The 13,399-nt window shown below is 59.9% G+C and overlaps 2 protein-coding genes across 3 annotated transcripts in view; one reads left to right on the plus strand and one right to left on the minus strand.

Annotated features, from left to right (window-relative positions):
• The window catches only part of DOCK6 (dedicator of cytokinesis 6), a 41,538-nt gene that overhangs the window by 13,001 nt on the left and 15,138 nt on the right, over nt 1-13,399 (minus strand). Inside the window, exons 14-27 of one of the 2 annotated variants that reach the window (XM_032396149.1) lie at nt 13,054-13,216; nt 9,885-10,002; nt 9,734-9,804; nt 9,396-9,534; nt 9,208-9,309; nt 8,431-8,517; nt 7,785-8,016; nt 7,372-7,533; nt 6,528-6,691; nt 5,876-5,980; nt 3,713-3,805; nt 3,374-3,469; nt 2,486-2,626; nt 42-155 (exon numbers count right to left, since the gene is read on the minus strand). In XM_032396149.1, the coding sequence (XP_032252040.1) occupies nt 42-155; nt 2,486-2,626; nt 3,374-3,469; nt 3,713-3,805; nt 5,876-5,980; nt 6,528-6,691; nt 7,372-7,533; nt 7,785-8,016; nt 8,431-8,517; nt 9,208-9,309; nt 9,396-9,534; nt 9,734-9,804; nt 9,885-10,002; nt 13,054-13,216 (1,787 nt within the window). The remainder of the gene's footprint in view (nt 1-41; nt 156-2,485; nt 2,627-3,373; nt 3,470-3,712; nt 3,806-5,875; nt 5,981-6,527; nt 6,692-7,371; nt 7,534-7,784; nt 8,017-8,430; nt 8,518-9,207; nt 9,310-9,395; nt 9,535-9,733; nt 9,805-9,884; nt 10,003-13,053; nt 13,217-13,399) is intronic. The other variant, XM_032396150.1, reaches the window with a different exon arrangement.
• On the plus strand, nt 11,027-12,945 carry ANGPTL8 (angiopoietin like 8). The gene is made up of 4 exons (XM_032396156.1): nt 11,027-11,585; nt 11,783-11,944; nt 12,459-12,568; nt 12,673-12,945. The coding sequence occupies exons 1-4, from the start codon at nt 11,289-11,291 to the stop codon at nt 12,698-12,700; spliced, it is 597 nt and encodes a 198-aa protein (XP_032252047.1). The 5' UTR covers nt 11,027-11,288; the 3' UTR covers nt 12,701-12,945.

Raw genomic sequence — 13,399 nt, forward strand, 5'->3', positions numbered from 1 at the left:
CGTCACTGCAGATGTGCCGTTCCCACCGTGCCCACCCCTACCTGCTTGTAGTGGGCCCGGACCAGGCTGAAGATGAAGCCGCGGTCCACCAGGGACAGCAGGTCGCTGAGGAAGAAGGCCAGGCTGGCGTTCAGGCGCTCGGCCAGCTCTGCATCCTAGGGGCACAGGGCCGGTCAGCCCGTATCCACGTGTCCCATTGAGCCTCAGTCTCCACATGGGGCCTGGCTCCCACCAAGGCCACCAGTGACCTCCAGGAGCCGCGTCATTGCCCCAAAGCCTTGGGGCTTCTTGATACACCCTCATTTCTGGACTCCAGATACACCTGGCCTTCCTGGTTGTCCTCTTCCCTCTGTCCCTCCCCTTTCCCACGGTTATATGTCTACACTCCTCAGGACTCTGTTCAGAACACTGTTTTCTTTCATTAGATTTGACCAGTACAATATGGATGGCAGAAACTGGCTGCTGACTTCCCCCAAATCCTCTCCCCACTCAGAGTACTGGAACCCTTCTTCACAGTTCAGAGTTGGGCAAAGACTACATTTCCCAGCCTCCTTTGTGGCTGAGAATAACCATGTGACATCTTGGCCAATGGGGTTTGGGAAGAAGTGATGCCGTCACTTATAGAGAAGGGGCAGGTCTGCCTGTTCCCACCACCTGCCACGCCTCATGTGGGGGGCACCATGGTGAACCACGATGGCCAGTCCCACACTGGGAATCCCCTGCAACCCACCTAGGCTCAGAAATAAACTCTGGTCACATTTAAACCACTCGTAATGATGATCAAGCAAATTAACCTCTCTCTTAACTGATACGCTCTCAGCAACCATTTAACAAGACGATACTGAGCATCTACTATGTGCCACGCCCTGTGAATGGCATAGACATGGTCCCTGTAGCTTGTCCAATTCACAGTCTTGTGTGGGGGGAAGGCAGAGAATAAATAAAAGGACTGGGGATAGTTCCGTGTATTTTGAAAAGAACTGAATGGGGTGCTGTTTTGAGAGGAACCCGAAAGATGGGAAAGAGCCAAGATGAGAAAGGCATCCTGAGCAGAGAGAACAGTAAGTGCAAAGGCCCTGGGGCAGGATGTGCCTGGCAACCGTGAGGAACAGCAAGAAGGCTGCTATGGCTTCCGAGGCCTAGCTGATGCTTGTTCTGCTCTCATGCTACCATAAGCCCACAGAGCGGTTAGCCTCAGTGGCCCTCAGTTCCCTGCAACCCAAAGAAACAAGATATAAAACCTGCCTTAGCTCTGAGTCCAGAGGGGAGCAGAGACTGGGTCTTCCTTGTACACTGAGCCTGGTAGTCAGTGCACGATAAATGTCAAGTGAAGCAACGAAACCACTGTGGCCCATCACCAATGCCTCACTGGCAGCTGTGATGATGCTGCTTCCTGGGGGCGTTGTTCCTCCCTTCAGCCCATTCTGAGTGTGGTTTCCTCACAATCCGGCTCAGCCCCTGGGAATATCAGCCCTTGGGGAGGCTCCAGTGGAACAAGGTCGAGAACTCTGAGCCCAGCCCAGAGGTCATGGGATATTGCACAAGGGCTGACTTGGGTTGGGCCGGCATTTCAAAAATCTGGAAAGTTCCTATCAAATCCAGAACTCCCATTTCTCCTGAAAAATCAGGCATTCTGGCCACAGCCAATGGGTACATGCCCCTGAGTCCACCCTAAGCCCCACTCTTCCCAGGTGGTGAGGTTGTGGGCTCTGGAGCTGGTAGCTTGGGTTCAAATCCCCATTCTGCCCCTTCTCAGTTGTGTGGTATCACGTTGTTACCTGGTCATTCTCTGCCTCAGTTTCCCCACCAGTAAAATGGAGACAACTTCATGGGGGTGGTTGGGAGAATTTAATGATATGATCCATCAACCACATTTAAGACACACAGTAAGTACTCAATAAATGCTCAATATTATTACTACCCTCATTGTTATTACTGCCTGCCTAGCTCCTGGGAACACTGGAATTAGTGATCCAGGACCTGGACAATCAAGGATCAAGGCCTCAGAACATCAACGTCCATTTATTGAGCACTTACTGTATTCGGCACTGTGCTAAGCGCTAATGGATCTGCTCTGTCCACCTCCCCATCCTCATCAACTCCCATTCCCACTTTTGCTCACTCCACTCCAGCCACACTTACCTCCTAACTGCTCCTCTAACAACCCGGGCATGGTCCTACCTCAGGGCCTTTGCACTTGCTGCTCCCACTGCCTGGAAGGCCCTTCCCCCAGCCATGGCATAGAGTGCTCTCCCCCCGCGCCTTCAAGTCTCCTCAAAAAGTCAGCTCCATGAAAACATGGATTTGGGCCTCTTTTGTTCACTGCTGTGTCTACCATCCGGCACAGCCACTGTGCACACGGTCAGTGCTCAAGAAATAGATGCTGAGTGAACCGACTGATCTGGCAAGCGGGTTCATGGTGCTGCTGCCTGGCTGGCTCTATGTCCTCTCTCAGACCCTCCCATTGAGGCCTGTTCCTGCACACCTTGTATAGCCGGGTGATGACTTCCAGGCCCACAGAGCCCACGAGGGCCGCGATGTCGTCCAGGAAACGCCCAGGGAAGCGAAGCTTGCGGGGCGTGTCCAACCGTTGGCCCAGAAGCAGGTGCAGCGCCATGCTTTTCACCTGGGGGTGGGGTGAGAGTGGAGCGGGGCTTGAGGAACTGAACAGGGGGGCCCACCAGAAGGGGGCAGGGCCTGAGGGGCTGTGAGCGGTGTTTTACTAGCAAGGCACGGGAGCTAGAGGTGGGCATAAGGGGTCCTGGGTGGGGATTGAGCCCTGACTCTTAACACAGGGCTTGAGCCGGCAGTGAGAGGAGCCTGAGTGGGTTCTAGGCAAGATGCAGGGGTGGGGAGGCTGAGAGAGCCTGGGAAGGGCTGGACTAGGTCTCCTGGGGCTAAGTATGCGGGTAGGACAGAAAGCAGGGCTCAAGAAGTGGGATTTGAGGGAGCCCTGGGTGGGGTTTGATGGCCCACCAGATTGGGGGGGGTTTGTATCCAGCAGTGGTGGTTCAAGGCACCACTTGAAGAGTCTGGCGCAGAGGTCTCGAGTCTGATCACAGGGATTCCCTCTCTCTCTGGGGATATCTCTTGAGAGGGAAGGGTCTCCACGCTGGTTAGGGGGACTCTCAGTGGTCTCTATAATCTCCTAGGGAAGGTGGGGGGTCATCTCTCTGTGGACGGGGTCTCAGGTGAGTTTCAGGGGGCCTCTCTCCAGGGAGAGAACCCCTTCAGTGTTTCTTATCTCTCGACACGGAGGGTCTCTTGGGGTCATTTCTCAGGGGTCTCAGGTGCAATCTCAGGGGCTTCTCTCCCGAGGAGAGGACCTCCCCGGGGCGGCTCTTGCTCTCAGGTGGGGAGGAGGGTGTCTCACCATGAGCTGGAAGAAGAACCAGGCGTGCTGCAGGACGGCCTCTCGCACGGCACTGCCGCTGACCACCCACTGCAGAGCCAGCTCCTCGTGCAGCAGCTGGGGGCGGGGGCAAGGGTCACAGAGAGCCGAGGAGCCCACCCCATGCCCTCCTCTGGAGGGCATAACGGGGCTTGGATGCAGCAGGATGGCTTGGGGTTAGTGCAGCTGGGGACCGTGCAGGAGAAGGAGCGGAAGGAGTCAGCATGCCCTTTCCCTGGGCCCTCCAGACCCTGCTGGGCTTCGGGGGAGACAGGAGCTCCAGGGCCAACACGGAGTCACCCACCCCCTGCCTCCCACTACCTTCTGCACAGTGGGTCTCGGCTGGGTGGCTGGTGGGGCCAAGGAGGAGCCCTCAAGGTAGGAAGAAGTTCGGCTAGAGCTGCGGTCGATGGCCTATGACGGGATGGGGTGAAGAGGATGGGATGGCGAGGTGGGTTAGTGAGGGTGCCGGCGGTATGGACGGGGAGGAGATGGTTGGCATGGATAGGGCACAGACGTGTCCATGTGGACAGGCCAGGAGGGCATGGATGATTTTGGCGGAGATAATAAGGATAAAGGTGGGGGGGGGTGATGGAGGGGATGAGAAGCATAACAAAGAGAGAAGGGGGTGCCCAGCAGGGGGAACAGAAGAGGTGAGAATGGGGACAGGAGCCCGTCGGCGAGGGTGGACGGGGCCGGACAAAGATGGCAGAGGGATGGGGGTGCGGGTGGACACGGTGAAGAGGGAGGGTGAAGTCAGAGAGCCGGAGAGAGTCCGTGAGGCCGGGGTGGATGGAAGAGAAGGGCAATGAGGTGGAGGAGGGAGCGTAGACAGGGGAGCGGAGTATAGACATGGGGTCCAAGCGAGGGTAGAGAAAGAAGAGGGAAAGAGACAGGACAGAGGTGAGAGGAGGTGCCGATGAGATGCAGCAGGAGCAGCCAAGAGCCCCAGGTTCCAGGCCTGGCCCTGTTCCAGCCTTGCTTGCCTCAGTGCTCCCCATCTGTGAAATGGGGATGGGGGCCCACGCTCCACTTCTCCCCTCCTCCTTTGCTGGTCGGGAGGTGAGGCCACTGGCAAGGAGAGGAGGCCCGAAGATGGAGTTGCTCTGACCCCTGGAACCTGCCCGGGCCCCAGCACTCGAGGGACCCCCAGTTCCCACAACCCCAGCAGGGCCCTGGCTCCTCAGCACACACCAGATGGGCCACCCACAGCAAAGGCCGGCCTCAGGGTCCCCTCCTGCCTGCAATGTCCACCCTCTTACCACCTCATCCCCTCCTAGGTGCTCTTCGAGGCCCAGCTGACACCTCAGAGAATGAGGGCATTGGGGGAGGCCCTCTTAAAGATGCTGGGGGGCCGGCAGGGCCCATGAACCCAGATTTCCAGCAATCTCAGGAGAAGACTGTCCAAAAGATCCCTTGCTGCTAATAGTCCCCTGGCGTGCCTTCAGTGCAGGCTGCCCGGGTGATGGGCACGGAGCTGGAACAAGGTCTGGGGCCAAGTGTGTGGGGAAACCACCCCAGTGGCCTCCTTTCAGTGCCTCGGGGGCTCTGAGCTCGGTCCCAACCTTTGCATGTGCCTTTCCATCCATCTGGAGCAGCCACCCTTCCCTGGCTGGCTCTGTCTCACCCTTCAGGTCCCAAGAGAAATGTCATCTCCCTGGAGAGGCCCCCCCCAGACCACCCAGAGGAGGCTGGTGGCCTCATTCCTATTCATTTCTTTTCAGGCATTTTCACACCCTGCACTCATATACTCGTGTGTTTGCATGATTGGTGCCTATCTCCCAGACCTGGCAGCTCAGAGGCCGGGCTGGACTGAGATCTATCCCAATAAAATCCTGCCTGTGATGCCCTAATGCGTTCCCAGGTTCGGGACCACTGTGCTAATAAACACTTTACTTTGAATCTTGACCACATCTGAAAATTCAGAGCCTCGGGCACAGGGCGAGCCCGCAGCAGAGCGAGAACTCGAGAACTGGGACCCAGGTCTGTCTGAAGGCAAAGCCTCTCCCCACACCAGATCCCTGGGAAGGGGCAGAGTAAAGGGAGCTGCCCACAGAGGTCTCTCTGCCTGAAACAGGAGGGGAGGGAGAGCCCAGAGGGTCAGTCTCGGCCCTTTGGCGTCATTCGGATTGCTATGTCAAGGGGACAGTTGCGAGGCTCCTGAACAGAGTGGATTAGAGAGAAACAGGCCATGCGAGGCAGGGAGGTTATAGTGGCTGGATTTGCGTATCCTTTGCATGCTATTTGCATACCACCCTCTCCCTCCTGTCTCTGCCTGAGGCTGGAGTCTGTAAGGCAGCAAAAGGCTGGTTAAGATGACCGTGATGCCTAAAACACTGACTCCACAGCCCCTGAACAAAGGCAGGAGGGGTGTGCTGCCTCCTTCAGGCAGCCCCCCTATGTTAGTGGGCCACAGCCAGGAAGGTGGGAGGAGCTCATGCCAAGATGGGGTCACACGCGTGCAGGGGCAGGTAGGGAGGGCACCTGTCTGGGGTCGGCCCCACAATAAGGGGGTGCCCGTCGCAGCACAGCCTTGCTGCCTCCTGGAGCATAAGCAGAATTCACCCAGGAGTGTGAGCGGTCGATACCCTGGAGACACACAGGGACGCGGTAGAATCCGTGGGCAGAAGGCGGGGAGAACGGCACGGAACACCAAGCGTGAGCACTGCCCGGGGCCATACGCGCACCCCGGGCACCCACACGCAACCCTGGCAAATGCACGTGCACATACGTGCTTGGGGCCCATGCGCATACGCTCCCTGGGGGCGGCCGTGCATGGAGTGCACGTATGTATGTGCCCCGTGCACACACATGCGTGGGGTCTGTGAGTATATGCACCTGTGCGTATATGCGCCCACACGCACCTGGTCCGCTATGTACACATTGCTTTTTTCAACCAGGCCGACCTCCAGCCACCCATCCTTGGGTCGGCCTTGGAGTGCGGAGCCCAGGGCAAAGTCTGAGTCGCAGCTCCCAAGCTGTGAAAGCCGCAGACCAGCCCCGCTGCCCAGAGTCAAGCTTCTGTCCGTGCTGCTGCTTGGAGCTTCCCGTCCTCTGTCAACCCTAATCCTTCACCCGCCCACCTGACAGCCGTGGCCGCTGAGGCTAGAGACCCCAGCGCCCACCCGCGCCCTACCTTGCTGGCCAGGATGCGGGAGACCTCGTCGTCCACAGAGCCCGGGGCCACAGCCAGGTCGGGGTTGCTGCTGCTGATGCTCTTAGAGCGGGCCAGGTAGAGGCTGGTGGGGCGGCCAGGGCCACGGGCCAGTGTGGCAGGCTGCACCGCCACTGGAGGGGCCCCTGAGGATGGCGGCAAGATGGTCGGCCCCCTGCCCCTTCCCGGCCGGCTGGCCTGGGTAAAGTCACTTTCTGTCTCTGAGCCTCAGGCTTCTCGCCTATAAAATGGGCATGCTAGTGGCTGCCACCTCATAGTGATTTGGGGGAGACGGACAAAGCCCAAGAACAGTGCCTGGCACGTGGTCAGTGCCCAGAGGGGCTAGAGGTTAGTATTAATTACTTAGCAAATTGAAAAGGATCCAACTGCACTGAGCGTTCACCATATCAAGCGTGTTGTACGGATTAGACCTCATTTACTATTACCAGCGCCCCCATGAAGGGATGACCGTTATTATCCTTGTTTTACAAATGGAAAACAGACCCAGAGAGGTGAAGTCACTTGCCCAGGGTCACAGCATGTGTAGGAAGCAGAGCTGGGATTCGAGCTTGGGCAGCCCAGCTGCGTCTCTGCTTCAACTTAACTGCAGATGCTTGTTGACTGGCTGAATGACCCACCAGTCAAGCAACAAAGACCACCAGCCTGGGGAGGGGAGGAGTGAACAAAAAACTCTCTCTCTTGCAAGTTGCCCAAAACAGCCAAGGTCTGTACGGCTTCCAGGCCTTTGCACATGCTGTTCCCTCTGACTGGGATGCTCTCCTCCCAGATATGTCCTGTCCCCCAGGGGCCTCCCACTAACACTTACCACTTGGGAGGCTGGGCTCGGTGCCAGGCAGTCGGAAGGCATAGTGGACGTAGGCAGCCAGCAGTGGGCAGTGACCACGGGCATCCTGGGCAGCCTCTAGACTCCGATGGACAAGGCTGACCACATGGGCCATTGCCTCAAAGGCCCCACGGCCTAAGTTCACTGCCGGGCAGAGCAGAGGTCAAGTGCTAAAGTCCAGGGCCTTCTACCTCCCCAAGGAACTCCTATCTCCCACCTTTCCAAGGGGTTGTGGGGCCAATCAAAGGGTCACAGGTGGTTGGGAGCCATTTTTCAGAAAGGAAGACCGAGGCCAGAAAGATAAGCGGGCTGAGGAGGTCACTCAGGACCAGGGGACTGAGGGGCCGGCCCTCTTCCAGATAGGGAAACTGGGGTCTGAGGCTGTGCCCGCTCACCGATCTGGCCGCCAATGATTGGAGGCCGCACGACCAGACGGACGAGCTTGTCCAGCACGTGATGGGAGAAGGCAACAAGGGGCTCGGGGCTGGCGAGGCGCAGGGCTGCTAGGCTGGCCCGCATCTCCTGCTCCACAGTGCTCTCACTCAGCACGGTGTCCTTGAGGCGGAACGGGAAGGCCCCCTCCTCCAGGACATGCACCAGAGTGAAGAACTTGTCCAGGTGAGGGTCCTGGGGGTGGGGGGAGCCGGGGTGAGCAGGGCGGGGGGTGGCCAGGGTTCCATGGCTGGGAAGGCCCTGGAGGGTTGGGGGTGGTGCTCAGTGGGCAGAAAACCAAGGCCGGGGATCAATGAACTGACTATAAATGAGGAAAGGGATGAGCTAGGAGCTGGAGGGAGGAGAGGGGCGGGGGAGTGACCACAGAAGCGGTGAGGGACACACGCGGGGAGGAGAGACCATGCAAAGGGCCAAAGCCCCAGCTGGGATGGCCACTGGCATGGCCGCCCCCGCCTGACTCAGCAGCTTTCCTGGGAGCCGGGCCTCGCTGACCAAAGTCACGTCCATGGCCCGAGGCCAGGCCTCCCCGGTCAGCGGCACTGTTGCTCAACCCCAGGGCCGGACTCCTGGGTTCCCCCCACCCCCTACCTGCGGGTGCACAGAGGACACGGCAGTGAGCTCCACGCTGAACACGCCCTTGTGGCCGTCCACCCAGCGCATGCCCGGCAGCGCCACCTGCAGGAGGGACACGCCAGGTGGGCACTGGCCCGCCCTCCCGTGCCCATAGCGCCACCGGCCCCAGCCACTGCAATACTGTGGGTGTAACCCAGCCCCACCGGCGGGAGCAGCCGGGCGCCAACGGGGGGGACACAGACAGGAGGGAGTACTATGGGGGTCCCCTGGGCAGGCTGGAAGCCTGGGGTACAAACAGAGAAACAGACAATGGAGGCCTGGGGTGTACATTACTGAGGGGAATGAATTGGGAAAGAGCATAATGGGAGAACTTGAGGCCCCCAGGGCATTAATGACAGCTCAAGGGTAAGTGGGAGGGTGACAGCATTAATGGGGGTGATGGGACCTGGAAGAACTACTGGGGGCATCGTGGTCAGGGAGGCAGGCAGGGCTACGAATGGGGGACTGGAGCAGAAGGACAGTGGGGAATGGTGAGTGCAGGGGCAGGAGGTGGTAATGAGGCCAGGCTAGTGGGGGACAGGGACATGTGGGGACAGTCGGACACACAAAAGTGTAATGGGGGGGATGGAGCAGCCAGGGGCCCCGGAGGCCCTAACAGAGGGCAACAAGGCTCCCAGGGGTATTGATGGGAAGGAAGGCATGGCACAGATCGGGGACCATGTGGTGGGAGCCTGGGGAGTGTTGTCGGGGGACAAGGCACTGGGAAGGGAGGCAGGGGGCCAGGGCACATACGTCTGGTGTGAGCACGGAGTAGCTGGGTGGGAGCTGGTCCACAGACACAGGGAGGCAGAAGGGGCCGGTCCTCAGGCGGCCATGCTGCAGCAGTGGGATCCACTGGGGAGAGGCTGGGGGTCAGGTCTGGGGCCAAACAGGGGGTCAGCGGGGCTGGGGGGTGGGGGTGAGGGCTGGTGGGGTCTCACAGTGAAGCCCACGGGAGTCTCCAGCGCTGTGCCCGGCCGGGGCTGGCAGCTGACGTGGTAGAAGGTGAACAGCAGGTGGTGGTTCTCGGTCACACAGGCTGGAAGACGCAGCTTGAACTCCTCGTAGAACTCTGGGGACCTGGCATGGGGCTCTGCTGGGGGCGGGGACGCCCCTGGCCCTCCCCATCCCCTCTTGCAAGTCAGACCCCAGTGCTGCCTGGCCCCATGGTCTGCTCTCTGCCTCAGGATCCGCCGCCGGCTCTCCTAGCGGCAGCCTCCTCCCCTCCCGCTGCCCCACCGCGTCCCCACCGCCAGTCCCGTCCCGCCACCCCGCATACTTGTTGTGGTAGACCACGGGGGTGAAGGCCTCTCGGGTGAACTCACTGCAGCTGGACTTGCCAAAGATGACCTGGGGGAGGGTGAGCGTGAGGGGCCCCCCGGGATGTCCCAGCCGGGACCCCCGCCCCCGCCCCCGGCACAGCCACTGACCGGCAGGGCCTGGCTAGGGTCCTCCCCCGCCATGTACTGCACTCGCACGGTCAGGTTGCGCACGGAGCCCTGGCGGCTACTGAAGTTAAGGCAGTGTGGGTACACGTACAGCAGGTTCCTGCGGGGGCAGGGGGGCATCAGAGGGACAGGCGGGGCTGGGCTTCCGGCGCAAGCCTGGCCTGGGACACGGGGGGGGGGGAGGGGGGCGTCGATGGCCACACAGCTGGGGCACTGAGGGTGGCGTATGGGGCAATTATGGGCACCGGGCGAGAGATGTCACTGGCAGAGAGTGGGGGACAGGTGGGCACCCTCAGAGCATAGATGGGGGAACAGTACAGCTGAGCGTGGGGACACAGAGGGACTCCGGGGGCACTGAGGCATGGGGGGGTGTCGAGCAGGGTCAGATGGGTGCTCAGGGTCGGGGTTCCAAGAAGGTGGCCCGGGCGGCCAGCAGTCAGGCCCGAGCCCCCACTTGGGCTGACCCGCCCCTTCCCCCCGCTCAGGGGCCTGACTGCCCTTCCCCCAGGAGAAGCCACTAGAGTTAGGAGGCCTGTGTCTCGGGTGGAGAAACTGAGGCCAGAATCAGAAGTGGGGCTGGGCTAAAGTCAGAGTTCTGCCTCTCCCTCTCACGGCTAACTCTGTGCAAGCCCCAACCTCCTTCTGGGCCTCAGTTTCCCTATCTGTATAACGGGGGCATCGAGCCTCCCAGCTTAGCCTTCATAACAATACCAGTAATAAGAAAACAAGGGGAGCGACAAGGATTGTACCAAACGTTAACATGGAACCTACTGCAGGCCCAGCTCTGTTCTAAGCGCTCAGCATGAGAAACAACTCATTTACTTCTCCAAGCAGCCGAAGAGGGGGGAGGAACGCTCCTCCCATTTTACGGTGTATGTGTGTGTGTTGCGGGGGGAGAATAGAGGCACCTGCCCACAGTCATCCAAGGAGCAGAAATGGCAGCTAGCCCTGATCCGGGGCACACACGGGGCCTGCAGTCAGGCTGTGCGGCCTTGGGAGAATCTCTGCCCCCTGCACCCCTCCCCCAAACCATCCGAGCTAAGATGCTCACTATCCTCACTGCTATGGCTACCATGTCTGTTACTGTTGTCGTCCCTTCCACGGGCGGGGAAACTGAGGCTCCGAGCTTCAGGTTTCCCCGGCGGGGCCTGGGCCTGTCCTCAACCAGTGCCCCCCAGTCCACAGCTGGCCCCAAGCCCCAGCCGGCGTGATCTCAGCGTGGCCTCACCGGACATTCGCCTGATGCAACTGCCGCGCCACCGCCAGGCCCTTGCACAACCCGGGGTGTCCAGCTGGCCGGTTAACGATTGACCGGGGGTTAACGGGGTGCTGGGGCATAAAAGCTGGTGGCAGTGGTACCGTGGCTGCACCCTCAGAGCCTCAGCCATGCCCAAGCTCGCACTGTGCCTACTGTGTGCTCTGGCCACGGTGGCCCGGCCCGCCTCTGCAGCGCCCGTCGGGGGCCTGGAGCTGGCACAACATGAGGAGCTGACCCTCCTCTTCCACGGGGCCCTGCAGCTGGGTCAGGCCCTCAACGGTGTGTACAGGGCCACAGAGGCACGGCTGACAAAGGCTGGGCACAGCCTGGGCCTCTATGGCCGTGTGCTGGGCCTTCTGGGGCAGGAGGTCAGCCGGGGCCGGGATGCAGCCCAGGAGCTACGCACAAGCCTGTTGGAGATGCAGGTGGGCACTGCAGGTGGGGCATCGTGGGGTGGGTAGGAGTTTGCGGTGGAGTTGTCTAGGGTAACCAACTGGGTTTGCCCAGGATTGGGGGGGGTGGCATCCCTGGAATATAGGACTTTCAGTGTTAAAATTAAGCAAGTCCCAGGCAAACAAAGACAAGTTGGTCGTCCTACTAACATCCACTATTTATTGCTCAGATGGAGGAGGATGCTCTGAAGCTGCAAGCAGAGGCCACGGCCCAGGCGCTAGGGGAGGTGGCCCAGGGACAACAAGTGCTGCGGGAGAGCATGCAGCAGCTGGAAGTCCAGCTGAGGGGCGCTTGGCTGGGCCATGCCCAGCAAGAATTTGAGGCCTTAAAGGTAAGAGCCTCCTGGCCCTGGTGGAGTGGAGACTCTGATTTCCCACAAAGAACTTGCTTCTGAGCCTTGAGTCCCAGAGACATCTCCAGATCAGCCTCCCAGTGCCATGGCCTCTAATCTATGTGACCCTGGGCAAAACCCTGGTCCCTTCCCATGCCTCAGTTTCCCCATTTGCAAATAAGGGCAACAATTCACATCTCAGAGCAGAGACAGGGACTCAACACAGATAAAATACTCAGCATGGGGCAGGGGCTATGGAAGTTACTCAACAAATGTATACTATCAGAGTAACTGGTAGTGTTTCTTGAGCGCCCAGGAACTACCCAGCCATGCCTCTTAATAATCCGTATCATGCTTATAACCCCCCCATGAAGCAAGTCTTCTGTCATCCCCATTTAACAGATGGGGAAGTTGAGGCCACAGAGTAGCAGTGACTTGTTAGGTCATACAGATGCAGGGTTGGGGGATGGGAGGTGAGTGGGCCCCAGCTGAGGTTTCTGTCCTGACCCCACAGGCCCACGCTGACAAGCAGAGCCACATCGTGTGGGCGCTCACAGGCCACGTGCAGCGACAGAGGCGGGAGATGGCCGCACAGCAGCATCGGCTACGACAGATCCAGGAGAGGTGAGGCTGGAGGGGACTGGTTGGGCGGGGCCGCTGGATGGGAGGCGTACAGGGCACCTGGATGGGGGCCCCTTTGCCTTGGCTGAGCCTCATCTCCCTTCCAGACTCCATACAGCGGCGCTCCCGGCCTGAGCCTGCCTGGGTGGAACTGAGGACCAGTCTACACGGAGGGGCGCTGCCATGCCCCACGCGGCCCCTGCACAAAGAGGAGCTGCCTGCCCCTGGGGTCGGCCAGGGTGCCGGGGCCTGCTTCTGGCCACGGAGGAGAGACGGAAGCAGGCGGGGACACAGACAGAGGACATGTGTATGTGGAGGGGTGGAGGCAGGACATGGGACCCTTCATGCGTACACACCCCTCCATTAAAGCGGAGTAGTGGTATCTCACTCCGGGTGTCTGTGTGTGTCTGGGAGAAACGGTACCTTGCTCTGCATGATGCCTGAATACCCCCCCATTCAAGTGCCCAGCTGGGCCCTGGGGGCTGTACCTGTAGCTTGTGTGGGGGGCATAGACTTCACGGGCAGGGAACTCCAGGATCTCCTTGGTGGGCCGGCCCCTGGGGTCTGGGTAGGGCTTGACATGAAGCAGCTCCGGGGAGAGGCAGAAGTGTGGGTTCTCAGGGGCCGGGGAAATGTCGATCTTGAGCTGGGCTGGGGAGAGAGGAGCGCGTTTGCACCTGCCCAGGAGCCTCCCAGCCCCAGCCCCACCCTCTCTGGGCTTCAGGGCTGGGGCTCTGACTTTTCCATGATGCCCTCTAGTGGCTGTCCTTCAGGTGCTAAGGCCAGAAGTCACCCTCGATTGCTGTACCTTGCCTCCACATTCGATCAGCTCTA

This window comes from Phoca vitulina, unplaced genomic scaffold (assembly GCF_004348235.1).
Source record: "Phoca vitulina isolate PV1807 unplaced genomic scaffold, GSC_HSeal_1.0 scaffold89, whole genome shotgun sequence".
Classification (NCBI taxonomy): domain Eukaryota; kingdom Metazoa; phylum Chordata; class Mammalia; order Carnivora; family Phocidae; genus Phoca; species Phoca vitulina.

Bases quoted from the DNA above. Each gene is read 5' to 3' on its own strand.
- ANGPTL8 (XM_032396156.1), top strand. From the start codon at position 11,289: ATGCCCAAGCTCGCACTGTGCCTACTGTGTGCTCTGGCCACGGTGGCC. The intron at 11,945-12,458 runs GTAAGAGCCTCC...CTGACCCCACAG, and splicing joins AAGAATTTGAGGCCTTAAAG to GCCCACGCTGACAAGCAGAG. The intron at 12,569-12,672 runs GTGAGGCTGGAG...TCTCCCTTCCAG, and splicing joins CTACGACAGATCCAGGAGAG to ACTCCATACAGCGGCGCTCC.